At 45.8% G+C, this 26761-nt stretch overlaps 3 protein-coding genes across 3 annotated transcripts in view; 1 reads left to right on the top strand and 2 right to left on the bottom strand.

The window, feature by feature from the left end:
* LOC141776700 (ETS-related transcription factor Elf-1-like) overlaps nt 1-5768 on the top strand; it is a 39365-nt gene extending 33597 nt beyond the window's left edge. Inside the window, exons 11-13 of the mRNA XM_074650456.1 lie at nt 2339-2429; nt 3480-3652; nt 4969-5768. Coding sequence (XP_074506557.1) covers nt 2339-2429; nt 3480-3652; nt 4969-5070 — 366 coding nt within the window. The 3' untranslated portion in view covers nt 5071-5768. The remainder of the gene's footprint in view (nt 1-2338; nt 2430-3479; nt 3653-4968) is intronic.
* Nucleotides 5769-7775: 2007 nt separating this feature from the next.
* LOC141776697 (leukocyte cell-derived chemotaxin 1-like) lies at nt 7776-15899 on the bottom strand. The gene is made up of 7 exons (XM_074650452.1): nt 15760-15899; nt 15409-15549; nt 13633-13773; nt 13099-13212; nt 9162-9312; nt 8635-8747; nt 7776-8032 (listed from the first exon to the last, which is right to left on the bottom strand). The coding sequence occupies exons 1-7, from the start codon at nt 15829-15831 to the stop codon at nt 7805-7807; spliced, it is 960 nt and encodes a 319-aa protein (XP_074506553.1). The 5' UTR covers nt 15832-15899; the 3' UTR covers nt 7776-7804.
* A 1771-nt stretch (nt 15900-17670) lies between these two features.
* LOC141776682 (protocadherin-8-like) lies at nt 17671-23078 on the bottom strand. The gene is made up of 3 exons (XM_074650429.1): nt 20173-23078; nt 18597-18825; nt 17671-18511 (listed from the first exon to the last, which is right to left on the bottom strand). The coding sequence occupies exons 1-3, from the start codon at nt 22660-22662 to the stop codon at nt 18156-18158; spliced, it is 3075 nt and encodes a 1024-aa protein (XP_074506530.1). The 5' UTR covers nt 22663-23078; the 3' UTR covers nt 17671-18155.
* Between the last annotated feature and the right edge of the window lie 3683 nt (nt 23079-26761).

Here is a 26761-nt window from a genome sequence, read left to right as displayed (position 1 = left end):
GCTCCAACAGATGATAACCTAACATTGTCGATGCATGAAATGAATTCAAGGAACGAGTGTTACCTCCAGAACCCTGGACGCCCAAAAATAACTTCTCCCACTTCAAAACCCTGTAGGGGTTGACTGATATGATACACCTTTGTTGCAGTGATTTAGTCACGTCAAAAGTCATTTTCCCTTCAATCTTTTAATTTACTCCCTGTACATACAGTGTGCTTACTGTAAGGGCTGGGTTATGCTCGAAAGAACTAGTTCGTACAACGCGTTGTCTGACCTCATCAGAAGGCCTCGTTTGAAAGCGGGTTGAAATGAGGGGCAAGATGTGATGAATTATTTAAATATGGGTATAGCGACGCACATTTTCAGGCAGTCTCTCCTGGAAGGCATTCACAGCGTTGAGCTCTGCTTACTTTCTCACCTCTTCACACCTTGTTAAAGCAGCAGTAGGCAGAATATTTTTGGCATCATTGGGCAAAACTTCTATAATAACCTTTCAGCATATTGTAATTCAAATGTTCTGAGAGAAAACTAGACTTCTGCACCTCCTCAACGCTCTGATTTCAGGCTTTAAAATCTAGCCTGTGACGGGAGACTTTGACCAATCACAGGTCATTTCAGAGAGAGAGCGTTCCTACTGGCTGTTCATTCAGTGGAGGCAGCCGTCAATCAATCGCAAACTAGGCAGCACTGATCAAATATGAATCAAAATTGCTCTGGCAGTGATCTCAACATGGTGGCAAACTTTCTCATTTTACAGCTAAACACTGCACTACAAGATGTTTCTGAAAACATTTGAGGCAAGGAATAGTCATTACAGTAACAGAATATTGATTCATATTTGATCAGCGCTGCCTAGTTTGACTGTTTGATCAGAGTTTGCGAGTGATTGACAGCTGCTCAGCTCGGCTCTGATTGGTTATTTTCCTCCGGTCTGTGTAACCCTGCAGATGTCATTAGGAGCACCGGAGGACACAGAGGCACATGATTTTTTTTCAGATTACCTGTCTCATGGTCAGGATTTAGTGACCGTTTTATAAAAATAACTTTTTTTAATCATGTTTGCTCCAGCTTGCCTACTTCAGCTTTAATCACAGCGTGAAGTGGGTGTGGATGTCAGGTTGTTGTTTCCAGGAAAGCTAACAGAAAGTGTAGGACACAGCCCCTAGTTCTGATGTCGTGATTTTGTGTGGGGGGGAGGGGTGTCCGGATTTAGCCTAACTCCCAGAATCAGATCGTATGCACAAACTAGCAAAAAGTTAGGCTACACGTTCTTTTGAAGGATGAATATGAATTCTTCGGGCGCTGACCTGTATTCTCAGCAGGCATCTTCTTTTTTTAGTGTCTCAGCCCTCTTCGCCGGCAAGCCTAAAAGTTAATTTCGGACACTGCACAGATGCCTCGCTGTGCACGAGGCCCTTTTGTGGGGCAGAAAGCGCTGACACATACCGAAGCGATCTATCAGTGTACCGCCGCTCGCGCTGTAGCTCGTCCGGAGAAGGCAGCAGCGATCACGCTGTCTTATTCCCCTTCAATCTGCTCCCCCCCCCCCCTCGCTCGGTGCCAGTCAGCCTCCTCATCTCTAACCTCGTCTACCTCTTGGTTCGCTCTCTTCCTCTGGCACCCTCATAAATGAATCATCACATCGCCCAGCAGAGCAGAAATGTTCCTTAATTGCACCGACATAACCAGCGCTGTCTTTCACTTGCACACATATCAAACGCACACGCCGCTAATGGGTGGTAGGGTGTGCGCGGGGCGCTGCAGCTCGCGTGTCTCGCTGGTATGTGCCCTGTCAATGCGGCTCAGCGTTAAAAAGCGTGCGTCCATGTCCTCTCGCTCTCCCCTCATTGTTTTCCTCCCTTCCCATGTTCTTCTGGTGTAATGATTTGGATCAGATGCTGCTGTGTGGAATTAGGATCTCTCCCTCCTCCTCTTCCTCCTCCTCCTCCTCTACCTCCCTCCCTCCCGCCCGCTCGCTGCGTCTCTCACACTGGCCCTCTGGCTGACAGGCATCTCGTTAGTGCAGTATGTCTGTCAGTGAGGTTCGAGATTGAGCTGTGCCCCCGCATATCCCTGATGTCTCTCTCTCTCTCACACACACACACACACAAACACACACACTCCCACTCGACGACGGCTCCGAACAGACAGCCTCTCTGGCCTCAATAATGATCTGATGTCCTGTACTTTTTTTTTCTTTAAGATGTCACTCTAATGGGAGCGTTATTTTTGTCCCGCGCACCAAAAAGAAGATCATTTTGCTTAACATTGTTATCTCCCCTGTTTCCCCCTCTTCTTCTTCTTCGACCCCGTCCTCATCGCCCTCCTCTTCTGTCAGGTGGAGTTCAAGTTGAAGAAGACGGATGCCACCAGATGGGAGAAGCTGGAGGGGGAAGGACAGGAGTCCAACATCAAACACTTCGATCCGAGTCAGTCCTGCATTTACACTCTTCCCCCTCAACTATCCTCCTGTCTGCGCTCTCATCTCTCTGTCTCACCCCTCGTCTTATTTCTCTCTCTCTCTCTCTCTCTCTCTCTCTCTCTCTCTCTCTCTCTCTCTCTCTCTCTCTCTCTCTCTCTCTCTCTCTCTCTCTCTCTCTCTCTCTCTCTCTCTCTCTCTCTCTCTCTCTCTCTCTCTCTCTCTCTCTCTCTCTCTCTCTCTCTGCCTCTGCAAAGATCAATATCAGCTCCTGTGTTTGTCTGTTCTGCACTAAAATGAGAGTGGGCAGTCGAGCCCTGCTAGAGTCTTTCATTAGTCTGACGGCGAAAGTATACATGGAGAGGGAAAGGTATGACAGCGAAATATGACTCAGTATTTTAGCCCACACATTGCCATTACTGACAGGATTAATTACTTATGTAAGTGTGTGTGTGGAAGGGGGAGTAAAAGTTAAGTGGGCAGCCAAACCATCCTCTCCACGCAAACCAGCTCAGCCTCGAGGACGCCCTGTTTTTATAAGTGCCTGCTTATAACTCGGGACTACTGTTACAGTTAAACATGATATTTGACATCTGATTTTATGGGATCACATTGCCGCATGTCCGCAGTTGGCCTGAATACGTCTAGCGCGCGTCTGGCGCTGCTGTATTTATGTAAATCTGCATCTGGATTACATTCCCCGCTCTCTCTCCATCTCTTGTTGGGATTACAGTGGGCGTGTTTCATCCTGGAAATATAGAAATCAAATCACAATGCGATCCTTCAGCGTCTCGAGTCGGATGATTCAGTAGCGAAGTGAGCAAAATGAGTTCGGTTAATGCATCTTGGTGTGATTAGATGATAAAAGTCAAAAGCCAATTCAATTAAAAATCTCAATGAAAAACAAACCTTTATGAGCCATAAGCTGTTTGTTTCATTGTGATTAAAGCGCTCCGCTTACCGTCTTGCCAAACGCCTCTCAGCTGGTTTCAAAATCCCTCGGACTTGGTCTTAACTGTATTTATATGAACTGAAGCCTTTTGTTACCCTCCTCCATCAGACCAGTACCCCTCATCGTCCAAAAACGCCGTCAAATGGGACAAGATGGTGGTGGACCTCGGCGAGGAGGAGAAAACCGAGAAAGTGGAGGGAGACGCCGCGCTCAACAAGCTCTTCCAGCAGATCTACTGCGATGGCACCGACGAGGTCAAGCGAGCCATGAACAAGTCCTTTGTGAGTATTACACATCAGTGACGAGTCATTTTTGCTAATGATCACAATAGACATCCTCCCTCTGTACGGAAGTGAAGCCAAACTATCCCAGATACAGGAGCTGCCATTTTCAGATTTTTTTCAGCTGGGAACCTGAAGATTAATTTGAGATGCAGCTCAGCACCGTGTGTCAAATTGTTCTAGTCATAAATAAATATGAATTAATTAATTCATTAAAATAAATTGTGAAAGTGTATTTGGGGTTAGAACATTATGATATAAGTATATGACGGGCATCCCCGTGCTCTATTATGTCTCATAAGTTGTAGCAGCAATTGTTGGGTTGATACCATTTTTTACAGAGATTTGGTGCTAAATTTAACAATTTTTTTACCCGAGAATTGCTAAAAATGATCAATAATCCCTCCAAAATACCACATTAAGACACCAGGACCTTGAGGAACACCATAGAAAAAGCCATGCTGTGATTTGGTATCAAAAACTTGACATTTGGAGATTTCTGCAAGAATTGCATTTTTCGGCGATTTGGATGGCGAGCACTAATGTTCTGGAAACTGCTCAGAAACCCCCTTATTGTCAATCTACATACGAAAGCCATCCATCCTCTGAATGCTCTAGGTCTCTAGTTTGTGACTGTAAAGTTTCATGAGGCTGTGATTATCCTAGAGGTCACCACAGGTCATTTTATACAGTGAGGACACGTTTAAAAAAAAAAAAGGTCTCACTACAATGAAATGGCTCCTATGGGAACTAACATCATCACACATGAATACAGTTGCACTCATTGGATCCACAAGAGTCTCAGCTTTACAGTAATACCCAATTTATGTAATTCAAAGACTGTTTATGGACCCCAATATGCAGAAATATTCAAATACACCATTTATAGAATAGGCAAATATAACACATTTGTACTGCATGCAAACAACTGCATGGTTTTTGCCCCAAAACAACATGTGCCCTGCTCTGAAAGACTGAATAGCGGACCGTCCCGCCGTCGGAGTGTAGGAAAGGAAGCAAGCTATTTTAGCTCACTGCATCAGGATCTACCTGGGCAACCAGCCTGCTATCCAAGCTTGCTTTTCATTTATAGCATGATTCTACACGTTTAACAGACGATGTTACAACTAGACTCAGAGTCACAGCCTAGCTAGCAGCTCTCCAATCTGCACAAAGGTGATCAAAAACAAATCCACCTTGTTCATTAATACTCGTGGAAATAAATGATGCTGTCGTGGACTTACTGTATCTAAGCCTTTTAAAGCAGAGAGAAAGTGTTGCGTAACTACTGTGCCGTCTCTCTCCTCCCTGTGCAGATGGAGTCCGGTGGTACAGTCCTGAGCACCAACTGGGTAGACGTGGGCAAGAGAAAAGTGGAGATGAACCCACCGGAAGACGTAGAGTTCAAGAAGTACTGAGCACATTCCTCCCTCTCTCTCTCTCTCTCTCTCTCTCTCCCTCCCTCTCTCCCTCTCTCTCTCACCTCTGTTTGACTTCATCTTTCTTCACATTTGTCCATCTGAACTCCAGCAGGAGTCCTTGTTGCCCTGCCGTCTCCGTGGCCGTCCACTTCCTCCCCTTCCCGACCCCTCAGTTGTACTGTTGCTCTGCTGTTTTTTCACTAAGTGCAGGGAGCCTCGGTGTTCCCACTTTTTTCACTCAACCAAATTGTAATGATCTGTTGAACAGATTGATCTACATATACATACATGATCTGATTTTTAAAGGCCAATGGACTCAAAAGGGAAGTCTGGATTCACCTGAAATGCTCCAATTCAACTTCTTTTCTCTCCTCTGCCTCGCCTGGTTTTCAACACACAAAAAAAAACGCCCACAGCCTTTCTTTGTGGGAGCCTTTTATGACTTCTTATTATCAGCACTTGTATAATAATGTAAAGTTGTTAGAAATAAGAACCGGTTGAGATGTTTTAAATGATAACTACGACTGCATTTCTTGGCTCATGAGGGGGGGGGGGGTTCTTTTTTCTGTACACTCAGTAAAAAGTCAATAGCTCTGCGAAGTGACTTGTCTGGAATGTGTGGCTTAGCACCGGTCCTTCCCTCAGTGTGATTCAAGCTTCAGTGTAAATAAAAGATTTGACGTTTGGCTCACAAACTTTGTCTTATGGTTCGTTGTCGCTGGACAGGTTTGGAAAGTCTAGGAAAGGGGATCCACCAGATACAAAAAACTGCAATATATTATGACATATGAGAGGCATGCTCGGTGCTGGGAGGGATGAAATGTGGCATCGCTGATACGAGGGCAGGCGGTTCAGATGTGGCTGACAGCTCGAGGATGTGGTTTTCGATTGGTATCAAGGCGATAAAGAGCCCCAAGTTGTTTGGCCGGCAGGCGAGGACGCAGCCCCGAGGTGGAGTGGTGATTTACAGTCGGGAGATGCGGGGACGGCGGGCACCTTTCCCCCGTCCTCCAACGCGCATATATGCGGCGGCTGCACCAGTGAGGGGGCGTCCTGCCGCGGCAAGAGAGCATTAATATGGATCAGCCTCCTAACCGCATCATCAAGCCTCTCACACTGAGTTAAGTGTTAAATTCATCACACATCGTTTCATCTCTCGTGACGATCAAACGCCCGTTTGTGGCTCTGGATGGAACTCTGAGCTTCATAACACACACGCACACACACACACACACACACACACACTCCTCCTCTATCCCTGACACAAACACACCGCCCCCATCCTTACCCCCTACCCCCGCCTGAGGCGGCTCTGTGACATCAAAAGGAGCTAAGCGCTTTGCATCGTGGGTAAGATCTGGGAGCGTGACGGCTACAGAGTCTTTAGTCTCATTAAAGAGTTCTAGAGCTGCAACTCTCACATTAAAGAACTCTGGAAACTTCATTCTGCTCATCCCCTTTGGAGCGGCTACCAGATGTGACACGTCTCCAAACTGAAAAGTGTCTTTGAGTGTTCAGGAGAGAGAGAGAGAGAGAGAGAGAGAGCGAGAGAGCGAGAGGAAGAGAGAGAGAGAGAGAGAGGGAGAGAGAGCGAGAGGAAGAGAGAGAGAGAGAGGGGGGGGCTGTTCTCAAATAAACCCAATGATAAGTATTTACAAATAGGATATAAAGTCATCAGGTCAGTAACAAAAAAAAAGAATTTACTTAAAAAAGTTTATTCGGTGATATTGCACTTTGAGATCTTCAACGCAGATGAAAGTACATTTAGATGAAAGCTTGAGAGCGAGCGAGAGAGAGAGCGTACAGTACATTGTTTTAATGAGAGCTACTCATGAAGATGAGATGATCGAAAGGAAAGAGTTAAAAACACAGGAGTCCAAAATAATGAAGCCAGCTGACTGCTACCCTATACATTTATTTACATCAGAGAATGACAGAAAAGGAACAATTACTCTATAAATATAAAGGCTTTTCCTGTAGATAAGTGGGCGGTGTATACATGTTTGAAATCAATGCAGGAGTCAATAGATCAATGCACTTAAAGCGGCAGTAGGCAGAATAATTTTGGCATTATTTGGGCAAACATTCCATAATAACCTTTCAGCATATTGTAATTCAGGTGTTCTGAGAGACTTCTGCACCTCCTCATGGATCTGTTTTCAGGCTTTAAAAAAAATCTAGCCCGTGACGGGAGACTTTGGCCAATCACAGGTCATTTCAGAGAGAGAGCGTTCCTATTGGCTGTGCTCCAGGTGGTGGGCGCTGCTTGGTATTTACACACCGGAGGACACAGAGGCACATGGTTTTTTTTCAGATTACCTGTCTCATGCACTACTGTCAGGATATAGTGACCGTTTTATAAAAGTACATCTTTTAAAATCATATTTGCTCCATTTCTACCTACTGCTGCTTTAATTGATCTGTTGGATGTTTTGTATCATAACCTCTGTTCTCTTGACAGCATGTCGTTCAGAAGGATCTAAATCCAAAGCAGGTATGTTTTTTTTTATAAGACAAGCTGCGTACATGTGAGAACATGTCTGTCCTAGATTCTGTACGGTGCATTTCTAATGTGTGGGCACAGTTACCGATGCTGCCGATGACTATAAGAAGCCGCCGTCTTCCCTTCCTAAACTTTTCCCCCGAAACTTTTCATCCCCCCTCCCTTGGAAAACCCCACCCCTCCCTAGTTTCTTCCCTCCTACCATCTCCCAGGTTGGCGCTGGTGTGTTTACACCAGACCCAGAATGCGCGCCACCCACCAGTTGCAAGGCATGATGACCCTGCAGGCCACCCTGCAGCCCCGGTAGTGGTAGGGCCACGGGTGGTACCCTCCCAGCGGCTCGCAGATCCTCTGGCAGTGGGTGTAGCCGCGGCGGCACTCGTTGCAGCACACGCCCTCGTGGTCCAGCCTGGGGTCGATGTTCATGGTGCCCTCCTGCTCGCCCTCGAGACCTCTCTGAGAGGGGAGACACAGAGTGTACACGGTGTTTGTCTGGCATGTGATACTGTAACGTCTTTAGCGACGGAGAGAAGACATTTCAAACCAATTAAAAATGGATTTCCGACAGGCGGGATGGGGAGGAGGGGGGGACGTTGTCAGATGTTTTTTGTTGTCAAATATTTTCTTTCTCGCCGCAGTGCTTGCTGTTTACCCCCCTCTGTGGTTGTCAGGAGTGTGTAGCAGGGGTTGGGGGGGATGCTTAGAGAGGGATTAGAAGAAAAGGGGCCCAACATGAGGGGTGAGGACGGAGGGCACGGGGGTGTGTATGTATGGGAGTCTGTGTGTGCTCAGCAGGGCAAAGGGGCCACAGCAGAGGAGGGGGGGATGTTGTGGAATTATTCATACAGCCTCAATGCTGAAAGGAAAGCTTTGGACAGCCTCACATAGAAAACACACCCACGCATACACTCAGATCTGCAGTGACAATCCGGGCCCCTCCGCCGTGACCCCGGCATCTGCTGCTGCTGCTCGCACAGCTGTGAGAAACTCTCCTCAGGTAGCCCTCAGATCCGAACGGACAGTCGTGAAACACAACAGAAGAAGAGTGTGTGACTCACCTGATAGGGGTTCTCCGGGTTGAACTCTGCCTCCACGTCCTCCTCTTCCTCCCCGGCCCCAGGTGCCTGGCGCCGCTGGCGGGGGGCGGTGGCCCTCCTCTTCCTCTGTCCGCCTGCACACACATCATCACAGTCTCAGTATCTGACAGCACACCAAATTTAGGAGCGGAGTGGCACTAATTCGGTGCGGCTCCTGATTGCACAGCCGGTTCTCTGGCAGCATTTTTTGAAGTCCTCAGATGAAGTAGAATAAAAATTGTGTTTTGAGAACTTTTGACCCCCCCCCCACAGCACGCTAAAAACTGTACACTCGGTAGCTGTGAAAACTTCAAAAGCACTTCTGCTTTTCTTTTAAGCTTGTTTTTCTTTCTGTGGCTTAAACAACTGCGATGTTAAATGGAAATTCTAGACACCGTTTGACCCATATCCTCTTTGTTTTTGTGGGGAAAAACACACAGCGTTGAGAAGTGAATGTTTTACTTTCAGACTTTCATATCTTTACCACTGTGAGCTGTGTGCTTGCTTACTGGTTGAGTAGGTGGGACGGAGCCAGAAGATCGGAAGGTCTCCGCACAAGTCCTTTATCTTGTTGCTGAGGAAGGCGGAGTCCGAGAGGGGAGAGTCGGCCGCCACCCAGATCAGGTCGTCCTCGAATTTGGCCGGCATCACCTCGTCCTCCTTGAAGGGTGAAGAAGGTGAGGAGAGGTGAGCAACCAGACGTCACAACAGACGTTGTAATATCACACTTGTTTATGGATCTAGTCTTCCCCTTTAACCCTCTGAGACCCACAACAGACCCGTTTTTGTCTTTTTAGGGGGAGATCGCAGGTGAACAGTAGATGTCACATAGAAGTGGTGTACAACATCTGAAAGCTGAGAACCTGATGATTTATTTGAGAACTCAGCACTGTGTGTCAAGTTGTTCTAGTCATAAATCTGAAATAAACATGAATTAATTAGAGTAAATTGTAAAAGTGTATAAGGGTTTAGAACATTTTGATAGAAGTATATGATGGCCATCCCCATGCTCTATTATGTCTCATAAGTTGTTGCAGCAATTTTGGGGTTGATACCATTTGTTACACAGATTTGGTGCTAAATTTAACCATTTGTTACCACAGAATTTATAAAAATGTATCAATGATCCCTCCAAAAATACCACATTAAGACACCAAGACCTTGAGGAACACCAAAGAAAAAGCCATGCTGTGATTTGGTTTCAAAAGACTTTTGACATTTTGAGATTTCTGCAAGAATTGCATTTTTCGGCAATAGGATGGCGAGCACTTCTTTTCTGTAAACTGCTCAGAAACCCCATTATTGTCAATCTACCTAGGAAAGCATCCATCCTCTGAATGCTCTAGGTCTGTAGTTTGTGGCTGTAAAGTTTCATGAGGCTGTGATTATCCTAGGGGTCACCACAGGTCATTTTATACAGTGACGTCAAGTTTCAAAAAATGGTCTCACTACAATGAAATGGCTACTATGGGGTCTAACATCATCACACATGAATACAATTGGGCTCATTGGATCCACAAGAGTCTCGGCATAATGTAATTCCGAGACTGTTTAGGGACCCCAGTATGCAGAAATATTCATATACACCATTTTAGAATAGGTGAAAATAACACATTTGTACTCCATGCAAAAAAACCTGCATGTTTTTTACCCCAAACTGCATGTGATTATCATAAAGTGGGCATGTCTGTAAAGGGGAGACTCGTGGGTACCCATAGAACCCATTTTCATTCACATATCTTGAGGTAAAAGTTCAAGGGACCCCTTTGAAAATGGCAATGCCAGTTTTTCCTCGCCAAAATTTAGCCCAACTCTGGAGCGTTGTTTAGCCTCCTTCCTGCTAACATGGCCTGGTTGGCACCAAAGGATTCATTTTAGGTTTTCTAGTTTCATATGATACCTGTATCTTCACTCCAGCTCTAAAACTGAACCTCCCACCGTCTGAAAGACAGTAAAGTCGGTCGATCGTGGGTCTTACAGTCTTTGCATCCTGTCCGAGTCTAATCTGCATTAATGTCGTGCTGTTAATGCTCCTCATAACAACATAAAATCAAGTAGTAAAAACAAAGCCCTGGAGGCTCCAGTACACAGATTTCCCTTTTGCACTAACATTTAGCTGTAAACGCAATGTCAGGACTCATCAAGATCTGAAGCGAAGGAGACATCGGATGGCCTAAATATGCCGGTTTCTGCACATAAACTAACGAGGTTTCCAGAGGAGAGGCTGTGTAAACATATATATACTGTATATATACTCAGTATCCACAGCCGGCAGGTAGTAGAGGGGATTCAGTGGGGATGATTTTGCCCGGAGGCATTTGTTCCTGCGGGCTGCACCGCACTAGCCACAGCCATGTTTAGGGAACGTTATCCTCCAACCTTTCAGAAATGCTGTTTTTCTTCTTTTTTTTTTCTACCCAGCTCAAATGATTTGCTGGAGGGACAAATAAAAAGCGGGGGGGTCCTTCTCCACTGCTCCACTGATAAGAGTTTATCTGACCCACTCTCTCTGGATGGCAACGCATATGTGTGTGTGTGTGTGCTTATCTAACCCATATTTGCCATCACTCTAAATTATAGCAAATGACCAGCCTGCAGCAACCATTACAACAACATCTCCCTGTCTCCACACACACACACACACACACACACACACACACACACACACACGAGCGTGAGCCAAACGATCATTTATGAGGCAAAGAGAGGCAATAACACAAACACACACACAAAAGCACAAACGTGGAATAAATGATCTGTTTAGGCAGAGAGAGAGAGAGAGAGGCAATAAGAGCAGCCCGGCGTGATAATTAATTGTGTGTGTGTGTGTGTGTGCGTGTGTGTTCTGGTGATGTGGATTTATGTGGATGTGAGGCTTATGCAGAGCTAAATGATTTTAATTATCAGACGGCCTCAATTGAACAATCACAGGCGGTGGTGTTGGTGTGTTGTGACAGCGATCCACACACACACACACACACACACACACACACACACACAAGGTATATGCAGTGTAGTCCTCTGTTGTGTTTTTTGAGAGTCCACCAAGCTGTTACGTGATGGGAACCCACATAAAAATCCCCCCATGTGCTCCTGGTTTATCATTGGCCTGGGTGATTCATGCTAATACCTCGGCATACGCTGGCTTTATATCAGGAGTGGGAACTTGTAGGGTTTATAAGTTGTAACTATACTGCCGTTATAAATGAGCATATTAATGATTTATCAGCCTTTTTTAAGAACAATGTTTGGGTTGCCAGGTTTGAAATATATCCCTTGATATACAGTATATCCTCCTCTTGGTATTAGACAGTAGGGGGGGTTAATCACCCCACGATACTTAAGTCATGATGAGATCTTATTGGGATTTTAAACATAGTAGTATTGTGATGAGATATATTGTGATTTATGACCTTTTTTCAACTGCAATTAAAGCTTCAGTAGGCAGAATATTTTTGGCAGAGAGGAACGCTACTGTGAATTGTCAGTGGGCCGCATACCCCGGAAGGTGAGCGATTCTCATTGGACTGAATAGGTGCCATGTTGGGGTCCGGTATCCACAGCTGAATGCTAACAGCACTATGCGTATAACGTGCTAACAGCACTATGCGTATAACGTGCTCACAGTGACAATGCTAACATGCTGATGATTAGCAGGTTTAATGTTTACCATGTTCACCATCTTATTAGCATTAAACGCAAAGGTTGGCTGAGGCTGATGGGAGTGTTGTTAGTTTTGCAGGGATAGAGCGCTGCAGGAATGAGTCCTAAAACCCAGAAATGAGTTTGCATTTTAGCACTTCCTGTTCCCTCGTATGGAAGTCAATGGATTTTTAGTTAGAAGCCTGAAATAAGGTCTAACACAAGCTTGAGAGATTTTAACGTTTTATTCTACGACATAAAATACGTCAGTAAATATACCGCTTGTGAATGTTGAAGCTTTTGCTTGTGTTCAAAAAGGCGTTTGCTAACAAGTGGCTAAACGAGACTACTAAACGTCATAACGCTGAACTCTGGCCAGCCTTTAGCTTAGTGGTGGTGAAGTCATGTGACTGTGGTGTAGTTCGTTTACAGCCTAACGTTAGATGTTCACCTCTGGCGATTGCAATTTACACTTCAAAAATCAGAAAAGGGGTGTTCATTTGTGGAACAAAATGTGTAAGTATCATAAGCGTTTGTTCGCCACAGAGCTTATTTTCTGCAATAATCCAAAACCCAATGGAACAATCCCATTGGCTTTTTGTCGTGGGCACCAGTGAGATGCTAACTTCCTGGTTGGCCTAAAAAAAAAAAAATTTCTGGAGCACTCTATTTGGTAATTTGTCCATTCAAGTACCGGACAAATGGGCTGTTGAAGAATTCACTGAAAAACACATTAAAGGCACAATACAGCGTGGTGAAAACACGCCTTCTGCAGGACATACAAGACGGACAGGAGCAACCCACCAGGTCAAATGTCATCGAGTCCTTGTTGAGAGTCTCCACATCAGGCAGACGAGCCTTCACCTGGGTCTTGATGTAGCACTTCTCTCCTCCTGAAAACCGGATCCCTGTGATGCCCTGGAGAGGTCAGAGGGGACAATCAAAAAGCTGGAAGTTAGAAGAGCTCTGTCTGGGACTGTAGATGTGTACGTTAAATGTAATATCAGCTGATTTTGATGACAATTTGAGGCGACGCTGCATTATGTTCTAGATTTAAAGAAATGACACTCACAGGGACACTTTGATTAAAGGTCAAAATTGTAATAGTTAAAAGGCCAAAACTGCTGCTTGGCTAGTTTTGATTGGCCTGATTGGGTCGCTTAATTAAAGGTCAAAAACCACCAGTCCGCATTTAAAGGAAATTGGAGGGACGCTGCATCTTGACACTGATTAGCCCAAAGGGAGATAACATGTCTACTCGCTGCCATCTCCCCACGAGGGTCTTTGAAGTTCCAACAAATCTGATCGTTTTCTTCGATTATGTCAGATCCGACTCACAATCTCAAAGTCGTGGACCTCCACAGCCTCGTCCGCCCCGCTGCCGGTGCTGAATCTCTCCATGTTGTTGGCCGAGTCGATCTCCATCGCACCCTCCTCCACTTTGCCATTGATGCTCATGCTGTAGTGGACATTGTAGACCTGAACACACACACACACACAGGGTTTCAGACTGGCATGTAAGGTATGAGAGTCCTGAGAGTCACCCCACCCCCACCATACCCCTCTCTTTCAACACCCTCCCTCTCCAATCTTTCTCTCACAACCTCTCTGTTTCTGGATTTCTCTTTCAGACTCATTCAAACTCGCTCAGAAGAATACAATCTGTGCAGCTCTGGGTGGTGATGACCTCTCCACAGAGACGTTTCATTGCGTCTTAATAGCATTTTTTTTAACTTCACATTGAAAGAAAAACACTCCGAAAGCTACATTTCCCCCTCTCGTCTCTTCCACCTCTTGCCCCCGGAGCATCAGCCGGACCAAAGAGAGGCCCCACCACCACCACCCCTCTCCACCCTGCCAGGATCCTCCAACACACACAAACACACACGCACAACGCCTCCATTCACCAAGCAGACTGCACCGTGGAGCTGGAGTGTTTAATTTACATTTTACTGTTTGCCTACACTGCTAAAAAAAAATCCATCTCGGAAAAACGACTTTTTATACTCTCGAGTCTCCTTTTAATTCAGAGAAGTTAAAAATGTTACCACTGGCAATTTAATTTCTCCAATTCAAAACAGCTCGTTTCAAGAATTTCTTCAATCGAGTGACATTATTTTTATAGAGTATATTTCTTCTGTGGCTCATTTTAGAAAAGTAGAGTGAAACCACATCGGAACAAAATGAGTTATCTAGCAGATCAGAGTGCATTTGATTTGATTTTTGATTGAAAGTCATATAAAGGACTGTACGAAAATTATTGTGGTGGCGAGCATAGCTGAACTTTATGTTTTTAAAGTTCTTCTACGTGGTTATTAATGTTTTCTTTAATATATCTTATGTGTAATATCTTAATAGAACCTCTAATGTGTGTCACCAACGTAAAACCTGACTCAGAGACTGAACTGTTGTCTCTGCATGTGGCACAGTGCACCTTTATGAACCATGTCGCAAGTGAAAGTTTGTTGTTTTAATGCAATTGAAGCTATTAACAACATAGCAATAAGTATACTAATATCAATGTGTGCTACTTCAATACTTCTTGGGAATAAATTGGCCTATGTTTTAGTTTATAAAAGTTTACTTTAAATGTAAGAGTAGTCAACTTTGAGTACACAACTAGTTTACAACCAAGTTGTATTTTGTACTGCAACTATAATATAAACTCTACTACAAGTGAACTTATACTGTAGGTAAACTGTTAGTTTAGTAGTTATACATTTGTAGCCCACTTTTTAGTTTACGAAAGTACACTCAGTAAACAACTATAGCTTTTACTGCAAGTATACTTGTAAGTTTTCTTTAAGTGAACTTATGGTACAAATTTCTGCAAACCTTTCAGTATAAGCCAAGTATACTTAAGTAGAAAATATCTCTGATAAGTACATAAAAAGTCAACTGAAAGAATACTTTAATTTTAAAAGAAGTATACTAACAGCACAGTTGAATAAACTTCTTTTTCGTAAGGAAAAGGAAAGCTGAAAAAAATCTAAATGAAGGTTGAGAAGAAACTAAAAACATCCCTATACTTCCTCTCTAATAATTTTCGTACAGTCCCTTACAAAAACTTTTATTGCAGTATAAATAAGAGACAGAATGACATATTACTCTTACGTGTTTTTCATTGTTGTTCCAGAAGTAGAAAGCTCCGACTGCCCCCAGCAGCAGCAGGAGGGCCCCGGCGATGAGCACCGCGATCCCGGCCTTCAGGAGGCGGCCGGTGGCGGCTGGCTTCACGGCCACGGCGGAGTAAGCCTACCGTAAGACAAACACACCGGGGACACAACATCAGCCTGGTAGAAAGCAGCCACATTACATCCACAGTGATGACTTACAGAGTTGTTTTTGGGTCATCTATCCAGCATATAACAGTCTAACACTTTGACCTCTGACTGACCTCTACACATGAACCCTCCCTACCGTGTTCTGCAGCCGGTTGTAGACCGGATTGAGCTGAAAACTCACCGGGGGCATGAAGTGCTGCAGGTCTTCAGGTCCCGCAGAGGCGATCGGTACTTTCTCTGAGTTTCCAGCCATGACTGAAGACAAACACCTGAAGGAACTCTAGACCACTACCTCTCTCTCTCTCTACCTCTCTCTCTCTCCTCCTCCTCCCCCTCTCTGTCTCTCTCTCTCTCTCTCCTCCTCCCCCCCTCTCTCTCTCTCTCTCTCTCTCTCCCTCTCTCTCTCTCTCTCTCTCTCTCCCTCTCTCTCTCTCTCTCTCTCTCTTTCTCCCTCCCTCTCTCTCTCCCTCCCTCTCTCTCTCTCTCTCTCTCTAACTCTCTCTCTCTCTCTCTCCTCCCTCTCTCTCTCGCTCTTTCTCCCTCTCTCTTTCTCTCTCTTTCTCTCTCTCTCTCTCTCTCTCTCTTTACCTCTCTCTCTTTCTCTCCCTCTCTCGTTCTCTCCCTCTCTCTCTCTCTCCCTCCCTCTCCCCCCCTCTCTCTCTTTCTCCCTCTCTGTCTTTCTCCCTTCCTCTCCCTCTCTCTCTCTCTTTCTCCCTCCCTCTCCCTCTCTCTCTCCCTCCCTCTCTCTCTTTCTCTCTTTCTCTCCCTCTCTCTCTCTCTACCCCTCATTCTTTCTCTCGCTCTCTCTCTACCCCTCATTCTTTCTCTCGCTCTCTCTCTATCCCTCTCTCTCTCACTCTCTCTCTCTACCCCTATCTCTCTCTCCCTGTCTCTCTCCCTCTCTCTTTCTCTCTCGCTCTCTCCCCCCTCTGTCTCCCCCCCCCCCCCTCTCTCAGGAGGAGGAGGATGGGCTCATTCACTTCACACTAGGCAGGCAGGTCATGTTTTACGCAGTGTTGAAACTGTGCGTAACCTTCCCAAGTTTTGTGAGACTTGATGATCATCCACTCGGCCAAAAGTGATGCTTTCTTGCTGGAAAAGTATTCATCATGTTTTCCCTTTGAAGATCTTAAAGCTGGATTCCTGCTATGATCCTCAACCTCGGTGTGCAGACTATTCGGCAATTAAGTAGATGATGAAGGAAGGCATCACCTTAGCGTACACATCTCTCTCTCCCTCCCCTCTCTCTCTCTCTCTCTCTCTCTCTCTCTCTCTCTCTCTCTCTCTCTCAATGGCTCCACAGACTGCTGCAGGTCAAAGTTGGCTCTGAAGGAATGTCGCATGTTTCCTCCAGCTTGGAGACAACATGACAGTGTGTAAAAAGCAGCAGCTTGTTTGACAGACTTGTGCCTTTATTTCCTCTATCTTTATCCGAGTTGCTGTTATGAAAAAAATGCCCTGAACCCATGAATGATAATGGTGCTGGATTACGTAAGGGAGGGGCGCGCATTTGGCAGATAGACAAAAAACATCCTGACAGGATAGCAGGAGGAATTTTGCTCACAAAGACTTCTTGTTCTTTGACAAAATAAAAAGAATCATCTTGATGCCTATCAAACTCAGGTTGTTAAACTTCCCTTTTGTGTTGCTTTGGAGACGAACAACTGCGCCTTTACGCATAGTCAATCTCATTATGTACGTCTCTTCTGTGCGCACATTCCAGGTGGTGCTGATTTATGTATGCCTAATGGAGAGCATATCTTTACATGCAGGTCTCAGGCAGTATAAAATGTCGTTATCCGACGAAAATGAGAGAGAGAAACTCTGAAGGTGTTCGCTCTTGATATGCATGAGGCGTGAGAGGGATTTGCTGGAAAACCTTGGCGTCTGCTCTGGCATCTCACCAGCAAAAATCGTATTCACAAAAAGAAAAAAAGTGACCTTCTCCGGTGGGCTGCAAGGACAGAGGCTCACTGCTGCAATAACAGCGACGCCTGTTGGTTTTTACTGTAGTGACTGATGTTGCTGCTGAGGCATCACCTCACCACCTGGATCTTTAATCTTTTTTCAGAACAAACACATCACTCACATGTTCAGAACAGTATTTCAAAGTTTATTTTCCCCCTCAGAATATTGTGATGATAGAAAAAGAAATCTGTACAATTACTTATTATTGCATTCAAATCATTATCAACTTGACACATTGTGGGGGTCACCCGGCCCTCCACCTGCCTGCACAGTTTCTGGGGCCATTTTTTAAATAGTCAGCGTGCTTAAAGATCAATAATTACAATTCATATGTACATATATTTGCTTGATTATTACTTTTTATAAAAAATAAAGTCTCTGTATGTACAAAACTTGCATATGATACACTCCCATGTCCAACCAAAATTGTCTCAAAAGTGATTGCATCAAATGTGGCTTTTACAAGGAAACAAAAACACACAAATATTAGGATTTAAACTTCTATATATGCACACTCCCCCACATAATCTTTTACAGTAGTCTCGATGAATCATAAATTAAAACTTTCAACACACTATACATGTCTTTCAGGTGTGTGTATGTGCTGTTTTAGACGTCGTCGTTGGGACAGTGTGTCGGGGTGGGGGTGTAAACAGGGAGGGTTATGTCGCTGATCTCCTGCTGCACCCTCACGGGCCTGGGTGGGGTGACCAAGACGTAGTCGTACTCCCGGTGCAGCACCTTCTCGTACACGCTCTGCAGGCCCGTTGTTTTGGGGATGTGGGCCTGGTAGTAGTTGTCCCGGCGGTTGGGGTCCCGGGGCAGGGAGGCCGTCTTGGGGAGGGTGCTGAAGGAGGACAGGGTGGGGGCCGGAGAGGGTGCTGCGTTGGCTCTCACTGCTGAGGGGCTCCAGCAGCGATCTGAGTGACCCAGGACCTTACATTCGCTAGTGCATGCCCACAGAGCTGGAAGAGATGGAGAAAAGTTAGATTTAGAACCAAAGCATGACACCATATTGACATATATCCTATTCAAATTTGCCAATCTTACCATTTTGGCCACCCATGGGAGGAACCACTGCTCCATCTTTCTTCAGGCCAGTGTCTCCACTGACATCACTGTCACTGTCATTGAAGTCACTGTCCCCCTTGCCACTGTCTTTGCCACTGAAGGCCGGGTCCCTGGCAGAGATGGTGGTGTAAGAGTTCCCCTTCCAGATGGTGATGGGCCTCACTGCAGCCTCTTTGCCGTTACCATAGCCGGGCAGAGTGGAGTAGCCCTGCAGGAAGAGGAGAGGAAAACAAAGAGGTTATTATAGTGTCTGCTGGATGAACACATCGTGCAGATTACTCATTGTTGTGTGCCAACACCTCCACCAGAGTTTGTCCACTACTTTAAAGTCAAAACTGCTTCACCAAATGAAAATCTGCTCAAAGATTGTAGGTCAACCCATTGAGAAACTCTATGAATCAGCCTATCATAATAACATTTTAAGGCCGCATGGCTAACACCATCGTCTCTGACCCCCAACCATGTTTTGAACAGAGAATATGAATTGTTACCATCAAATCGGAGGTACAGGGTTCCACGATTTAATAAGGTTAGACTGAAGCACTCTTTTGTACACCAGTCAATCCTAAAACTAAATATGGAGCCTAATAATCCCAGATCAAATGTACGTTGAAGGGCCCTGAATATCGTCTTCTTGTGATTGTAATGTTTAAATGTATGTATCCTTGTTTCTTGTCTTTGTCTTTTCTGTGATGTTGCAAACGGAGCTGCTGTGATGCAAAACAAATTTCAGACCTGTCTGACAATACAGTATTATCGTATAACCTCCTGAGACCCAGCCCATTGACATTTGTCCTCTGTAGTGGACATTTTGTCCACATGCATATCCTCTTACTCTTTTGACCTACTCTATGGTGTATTTGTAAAGAGGACATCCTAGGCATTCCAGTGATATGGCATGTGTTTTGTTTTTTTCTTTTTTAAATCAATTTGAATGTATTCTTGGTTTAATATCACTCTACAGCCATAATCTGTTCATTTTTTGGTCTTTTCACACTGAAATAGTCCTGTAGTCCACTGGACAATAAAAAATAAAGTGTAACAAGCCTAAATTGTTAAGATTTTCTTTTAACCCTAAATAGGAAGGAAATCACAAAAAAAGTAATTGGAAGACACTTTTTTACCCTCCTTTTGTCCTCGGGTCAAATTTGACCTGTTTTCAAACTTCATTAAATCATAAATATGGATTTCTTTAATCTAATTGCCCCAAAATAACATGGATGGTTGCCTATACTCAAAACAATATTCTGACTAAAAGTTTACATATACCAGTATGTGATAATACATCAATATTATGTTCCTCTGATAATAATATCTGCTTTTTTTTTACTAAAACATTAGGTATAATTTCACGGAAATTAGGTTTATTAACCTTAATTTCCCCCAAAACATGTAAATTAGGAATGAAGTTGGCCAAAAAGGTGTAACACAGAATTGGGTGATAGTTTATACTGTATGCTTTATAAAAAGTCAAACCAGGAGGGTTAACTCGGTTCCCAGGAGGATATCGTACCACCACCCCACTACCAATGTCCCAAAAGGTGCATCATCTCACCTCGTGTTTGTTCCCTCTTGGCTTGCTGTTGCTGTCTGAGTCATACACACAGGGCACCTCGCTGCCGTCCTCTGAGGCTGAGCACATTTCGCCTCCTCCGGGGTGAGTCGAGGTGAACCCTCCGCCGGGCTGGCTGCTGTAGGAGTGACCGTCAAACCCTCCTCCTCCGGCGGCTCCGTGGAGAGGCAGCAGCGGGTTGTCCACCGGGTGGCTCCTCCTGCCTGCTCCCCGCTCCAGAGTGTCTTTCTCCCCGTATGAGTCTCCGTCCTCCTCCTCCTCTGCTGCGCTCTTGTCCTTGTTCTTACCGCGTCTGTTGCAGGTGGTTGCTATGAGGATGATAGCGAGCAGGAGGAGGGTGCAACTCCCCGCGAGCACCACGATGATCACAACGGACAGGTCCCACCACTGCGCGTGCTGCTCCTCGTCACCGGACGGTTGGTGCTGGTAAATCGTCCGGTCGTTCGGTGGTGCGCCCGCGACGATGAGAAAGTGGAGCGCGGCAGTTGAGGTGAGCGCGGGCCGCCCGTTGTCACTAACAGTCACCGTCACGCTCAGAGTCTCGTCCACGTCGTTGCTAAGCACACGGTTCAGGTAGATCTCACCGGTTGCTTTGTTAATTGAGAACACGGAGGGCTCTCCGGTGGCTAACGCGTACGACAGCTCCGCGTTAACGCCTTCATCCGCGTCTCGCGCCTCTATCCTGGTTATGACGTACCCAGTCGGTGCATCACGCGGCAGTTGGACTTCAGCAGAGCCGTTGGTGAGGAGTAACGGCTGAGTGATGATGGGCGCGTTGTCGTTCTGGTCCACGATCCTCACGTAGACGTTGGCGCTGCCGGTTAACGGCGGTGAGCCTCCGTCGCTGGCCGTGACGCGCAGCTCCAACTGCTTCACCACCTCGTAGTTGAAGCTGCGCAGCGCGTAAAGAGACCCGCTGTCCGGATCCAAGGACACGAAGGTGGAGATCGGAGCTCCCATGAAGTACGTGTCCGTTAGTTTGTAACTGACCTTCCCGTTTGACCCCGTATCCGTGTCGCGCGCCACCACCGTGGTGATGTACGCGCCCGGTGCGTTGTTCTCCACCACACCCACCTCGTAGATCATCTTACCGAACACCGGCGCGTTATCGTTCTCATCCTGGAGCCGGATGGTGTACTGAGTGATCGTCCTGAACGGAGGAGACCCCAAGTCCTCCGCCACCACCGTGAGGTTATACTCCGGTATCTTCTCCCGGTCTAACGGGCTCGTGCTCACGATCATGAAGCTGTCCTCGTACGCCTGCTGCAACCGGAAGTGGTCGTGTCCGTAGAGCGTGCAGTGCACCTGTCCGTTAGCACCGGAGTCCCGGTCCGAGGTGCTCACCAGAGCCACGAAGCTCTCTCTGGCCGCCGCCTCCGTGATGTACGCGATGCCCGCCGTGATGGACGTCATCGGCGTGATGGAGATCTCCGGCGCGTTGTCGTTCACGTCCTGCACCTGGACTACGATCTTGCATATAGCCGGACTCGGGTTCGGACCCAGATCCATCGCTTGGACGTCGAACTCATACGTGTTTTTAGTCTCAAAGTCAACCGGGTTCTCTAAAGTGAGCCTCCCGGTTTTCCGGTCCACTTTGAAGAGTTGCGTGATCTCTGGTGGCACCTGGTGACCGAACCCGTACACCACGTCTCCGTTCAACCCTTCATCCGGATCCTCCGCGTTCAGGTCCAAGAGGAGGAACCCAACCGGTGCGTCCTCGGGGAGATCCACGGAGAAGCTGTTCCGGTCGAACACCGGGCTGTTGTCGTTGTAGTCTTTCACTTTCACGTTAACGCGCGTGGTTCCGGTTCTTGACGGGTTGCCTCCGTCCATAGCAACCAGCTCCAGCGCGTAAGACCCCTGAGTCTCTCGATCCAGCTCCTTCATGAGAACCAGCTCCGCATATTTAACCCCGTCGGCTCTGCTCAGCACGTCGATGGAGAAGTGGCTGTTCACGGAGATCTGGTAACTCTGGATGTAGTTCGTACCGACGTCTTCGTCCACGGCGAAGTCCAGCGGTATCCGCGTGCCCACCGCGGTGTTCTCGGAGATCTCCAGAGCGGACTCTCTGCGGGGGAACTCCGGCGAGTTGTCGTTGATGTCCTTGACCTCCACCTCGACGTGGATGAGCTTGAACTGCTCCTTGGAGAAGCTGACCACGTCGAAGGCGATGAGGCAGTGCAGCGTGTGTTTGCAGACGCGCTCCCGGTCCATCCGCTCACCGATGGACAGCTGGCCGTCGCTCTCACGCAGCCGGATGAAAGACGAGTTGAACTGTTTCATCATCCTGAAATTGGTCCTGATGGAGCCACCCGAGGAGGAGGAAGATGAAGAGGAGATGTCCTTGGCCAAGTTTCCAATCACTGTCCCAGGTGCGTCTTCCTCAAATGTCTGATATTTGAGCGTCTTTCCAGCAGCCAGGCTCACCAAAAAGACGCACAGTAGCACCAAGTTCCACCCTGTTTCTCCCATCTTTACCACCTGCACTTTAAATAAAACAAAATAATCTGAGTCTGATTAGAAGTTAAAACAAAAACTGCTAAAAAAAAAAAATCCTTCCCCTCTCTTTCCGCAGGGGTTGTTTATTCTCATGTATGTAATAAAGCCAGTAATAATAAATATTCCATATAGTCTTTCAATGCGCACTCTGGATGCGCTCCTCTCTCTCTTTCTCTCTCTTTCTCTACTGAGGTGTGCTGCTCTTCTCAGCGCAAAGAGGTTCTGCAGTGTCTGCAGGAGGGTTTATACGGAGAGGCATGCAAATGAGCCGCACTGTGACCAATCCGGGCTTTGAGATGGAGAGAGAGAGAGAGATGGAGAGAGAGAGGGGGACTTCTGAAAGACCTCTAAACCCTGTTTTAGAGATTCCTGGACTGTGCGGAGAAACTTGGCACCCAATATGTGCATGGGCTAAACGCGTAGGGGCTTGATTTAACACAGATATATAGTTTTCTGTTGCTTGTTTATGTTCCTCGGGCTGTTGGATGAGTCTGCGCACCGACACATGGAAAAGGGGTGGTGGGGGGGGAGAGATGCGCAGTGTCCCTGAGAGCTAGAGGACAAAGCATTTGAATAGGAGTGTCTGTTCTGGATATAGGCGCACTTTTCAGTATATGAGGAGATTTATGCTTTAAACCAGGGCTGTCCAAAGTGGGGCCCGTGGGCAAAAGTGGGGCCGCCATCAGGTTTGATTTGGCCCGACAGATGTTAGCAAATTCTTTCTTTTTTTTATTAAAAGACCCAACCGACTTTACTGTCTTTTGGAGGTCGTACCAGACTCGGGTTTATGGTTAGAAGATAGTGGCATCAATCAATCAAATCAATCAAAATATATTTGTATAGCCCTTTTCAATAACCAAAAGGTACCCAAAGTGCTTTACATTAACATCAAGAAATAACAGGAATAAAAACATAACATATCATAAAATCATAAAAAGGTGCATAAAAAGCACAGGGCTGCTAGGTATTAAAAGCCAATCTAAATAAAAAAGTCTTGAGCTTAGATTTAAAAAAGTGCTAGGTCAGTGACAGTGCGTATATCAGGATCAGCATCATATGAAACTAGAAAACCGAAGGACTCCATTAGTACCATTTCATGTCATATTAGCTTGTCAGGAAGGAGGCTAACACTCTAAAGTTGGGCTAAATGTTGGTGGGGAAAAACTGGCATGGCCATTTGTCAAGAGGTCCCTTAACCTCTGACCTCATGATATGTGAATGAAAATGGGTTCTATGGGTACCCACGAGTCTCCCCTTTACAGACAGGTGTTTAATTTTGGCCCGAGGCTCTCCATTGAGTTCCATTTTGGCCCTCCAAGGGAAAAGTTTGGGCACCCTTGCTTTAAACACTGTTCGGTTGGATCCTCCACGCGCGTGTCTGTGCGTGGAGGATCTGTCTCGGTGACCTCTCCTCACCTCTGCTGGGAAATAAGAATATGATTTGTTCTTTTTCCTTCCAGCCTCAGAGTGCCCTGATCCACGCACCCTGCACAGATGAGATTTCATATAATGCCGCTTCTGATAGACCCCACAATGATAATGCTGAGACAGCTTTAACGTGCCAAATATATAAGTAGAAGGGTATGAATATATGTATGTATACATCTGTTTCTGGACGCATGTGTACATTTATACACATTTATGTATATATACTGTATACATTTTACCACTTCTATTATCATTGATATGTTCTGTGATGTTCTGTTTTAGCAGTTACCATATTTGTTTTACTCTATCTGCTTTTATTGTCTGTTGTTCTGTTTTAACAGTTACCATATCTTTTACTTTATTTATCTGCTTTTATTGTCTTGTGATGAACTTTGTAACATCTGTTTTGAGAAGTGCTATATAAATAAATGTATTATTATTATATTATTATTATTATTATTAAATAATGGCCCAGGCTGGGGGAGTCAAAGGGATGTTGGCGTAACTGGTGGCAACAGCATCGTTTTATTGCTCAATTTTTATTCTCATTAATAAATTCCATAAGTTTTGCTTCTTGTCTTCTATTATTCATCCTCCCCAGTGTGTTGTAATCCAGTAATTGTTTGCCTATCAGATCATATCTGGGACTATAGAAACGGGATGATATCCACTCAGACATTGATTTTTTTATTCTAATTCGGTTTCGAGCTCAGATCGGCTCACGAGATGTCGAGAGAGGGGATTTTTTTTTTGTAAATTAAAGCCAGGCCTGGTTTAACCTCGCCTGCCAGAACAGAACAGAACAGAGAGAGAGGCGCAGGTGAAGTTAGGCGGTTACGCACGCACACACAGTCTTCCGCGAGCCCGTTACAAATGGGATTTGGCTGTAAACGCAGGGGGGATTTATCAGGATTTCAATGGTGAGATTATATCAAAGGCGTATGAAGCCCTCGTTAGCAGCGGCGGGATAATGGCATGGCAGGGTCTCCCTTTGCAGACGTCCAACCTGGCATTGTAGCCCCCGAGCTGGGCCTGTGGGGACCCCAAAAACCCCCGCAGATCTCCGTCTAACTGCAGCATAATGAGGCAAAGCCACATGCAGCCTTTGTATTCCTCCCTCCCTCCTCCTCCTCCTCTTCCTCCCTCCCCAGACCTGCCCTGGTCCCGGCCACGACTCCTTTCATTACAGGGAGATGGGAGATGAATTGCTCTGGACATCAGGGTCCCTCCTATTAAAATACATTTAGAGAGAGACCAGGGCCCCGTCACGGCTCTTTAAGAGATTTTCTCATTCTTCCCATTGGACTCTCTCTCTTTCCCTCCCTTCCTTACTCCCTCCCTCCCTCCCTCCCTCTCTCTCTCTCTCTCACACACACACACACACACACACACACACACACACACACACACACACACAGCTTTTCAGGGGCAACACTTGCCTCGCAGTAGAAGCTAATATCAGTTGGCATGTCCTATAAAGAACCCATCTGCCACAGAAAGTCAAATAGGAGACACCTGAATGGGCAACATCTAGTCAGGCAGCTTGCATATAGTTAGACACAGTCAGGCCTGTCCTAAACGATAAGGACACACAGTTCTGGGATTCATTAAGGACAGAACAGCAGAAACCCCTATCGGGGTGTTGTAGAAATATTGGTAAGACTTTCCAATCAGGCACCTTTACAAAGAGTTTATTTATTGGGTTATTAAAGCTGCAGTGGGTAGAAATGGAGCAAATATGATTTTAAAAAAGTTATTTTTATAAAACGGTCACTATATTCTGACCATGAGACAGGTAATCTGAAAAAAAATCATGTGTCTTCAGGTGCTCCTAATGACATGTGCAAGATTTCACAGAGTATTTGCAAAGTATCAGTGATAATGTGAAGATAACTGATGAATCTGTGTCAGCAGCAACATTATATAGCAGCTCAAGTCTGATCCCAACCATCTCTCTTTCACTCCTTTATTGATCCTCTATTGATCCACACTAATAATAATAATAATATAGTGCTCTCTGCGGGGTGTTTATTCTCATTTCTGTGTGTGTTTAGAGTACACAGGACAGACAGACAGAGAGAGACAGACAGACAGACAGACAGACAGACAGACAGATAGAGAGACAGACAGACAGACAGATAGAGAGACAGATAGAGAGACAGACAGACAGACAGACAGAGAGAGACAGAGAGACAGACAGACAGAGAGAGACAGACAGACAGAGAGACAGACAGACAGATAGACAGATAGACAGATAGAGAGACAGACAGACAGACAGACAGAGAGAGACAGACAGACAGAGAGACAGACAGACAGACATGGAGAGAGAGAGAGAGACAGACAGAGAGAGAGAGAGACAGACAGACAGACAGAGAGAGCAATCAAAAGCAAATGACACTATGTTATGTTGAGTCTCGCCTCGCGGATTAAGCTCGCTGCACGTGCATGTACGTGCGCGTGACACTTTTATTTTCCTTACAATGTTCCTCCTTACTCAAAGCAAAGCTGTCATTTGAAGGACACAAAATAAGTCTCTCACGTGACCACCGTGTCGATCTCGCCCGTCTGCACGCGAGTTCAACAATAGCAGAATTAGAGAGCGTCTCTATTCTTCACGGAGGGACGCATTAGCATTTTTCTTTAA

This window comes from Sebastes fasciatus, chromosome 11 (assembly GCF_043250625.1).
Source record: "Sebastes fasciatus isolate fSebFas1 chromosome 11, fSebFas1.pri, whole genome shotgun sequence".
Classification (NCBI taxonomy): Eukaryota; Metazoa; Chordata; class Actinopteri; order Perciformes; family Sebastidae; genus Sebastes; species Sebastes fasciatus.
This window is presented reverse-complemented; position numbering and strand designations above follow the sequence as displayed.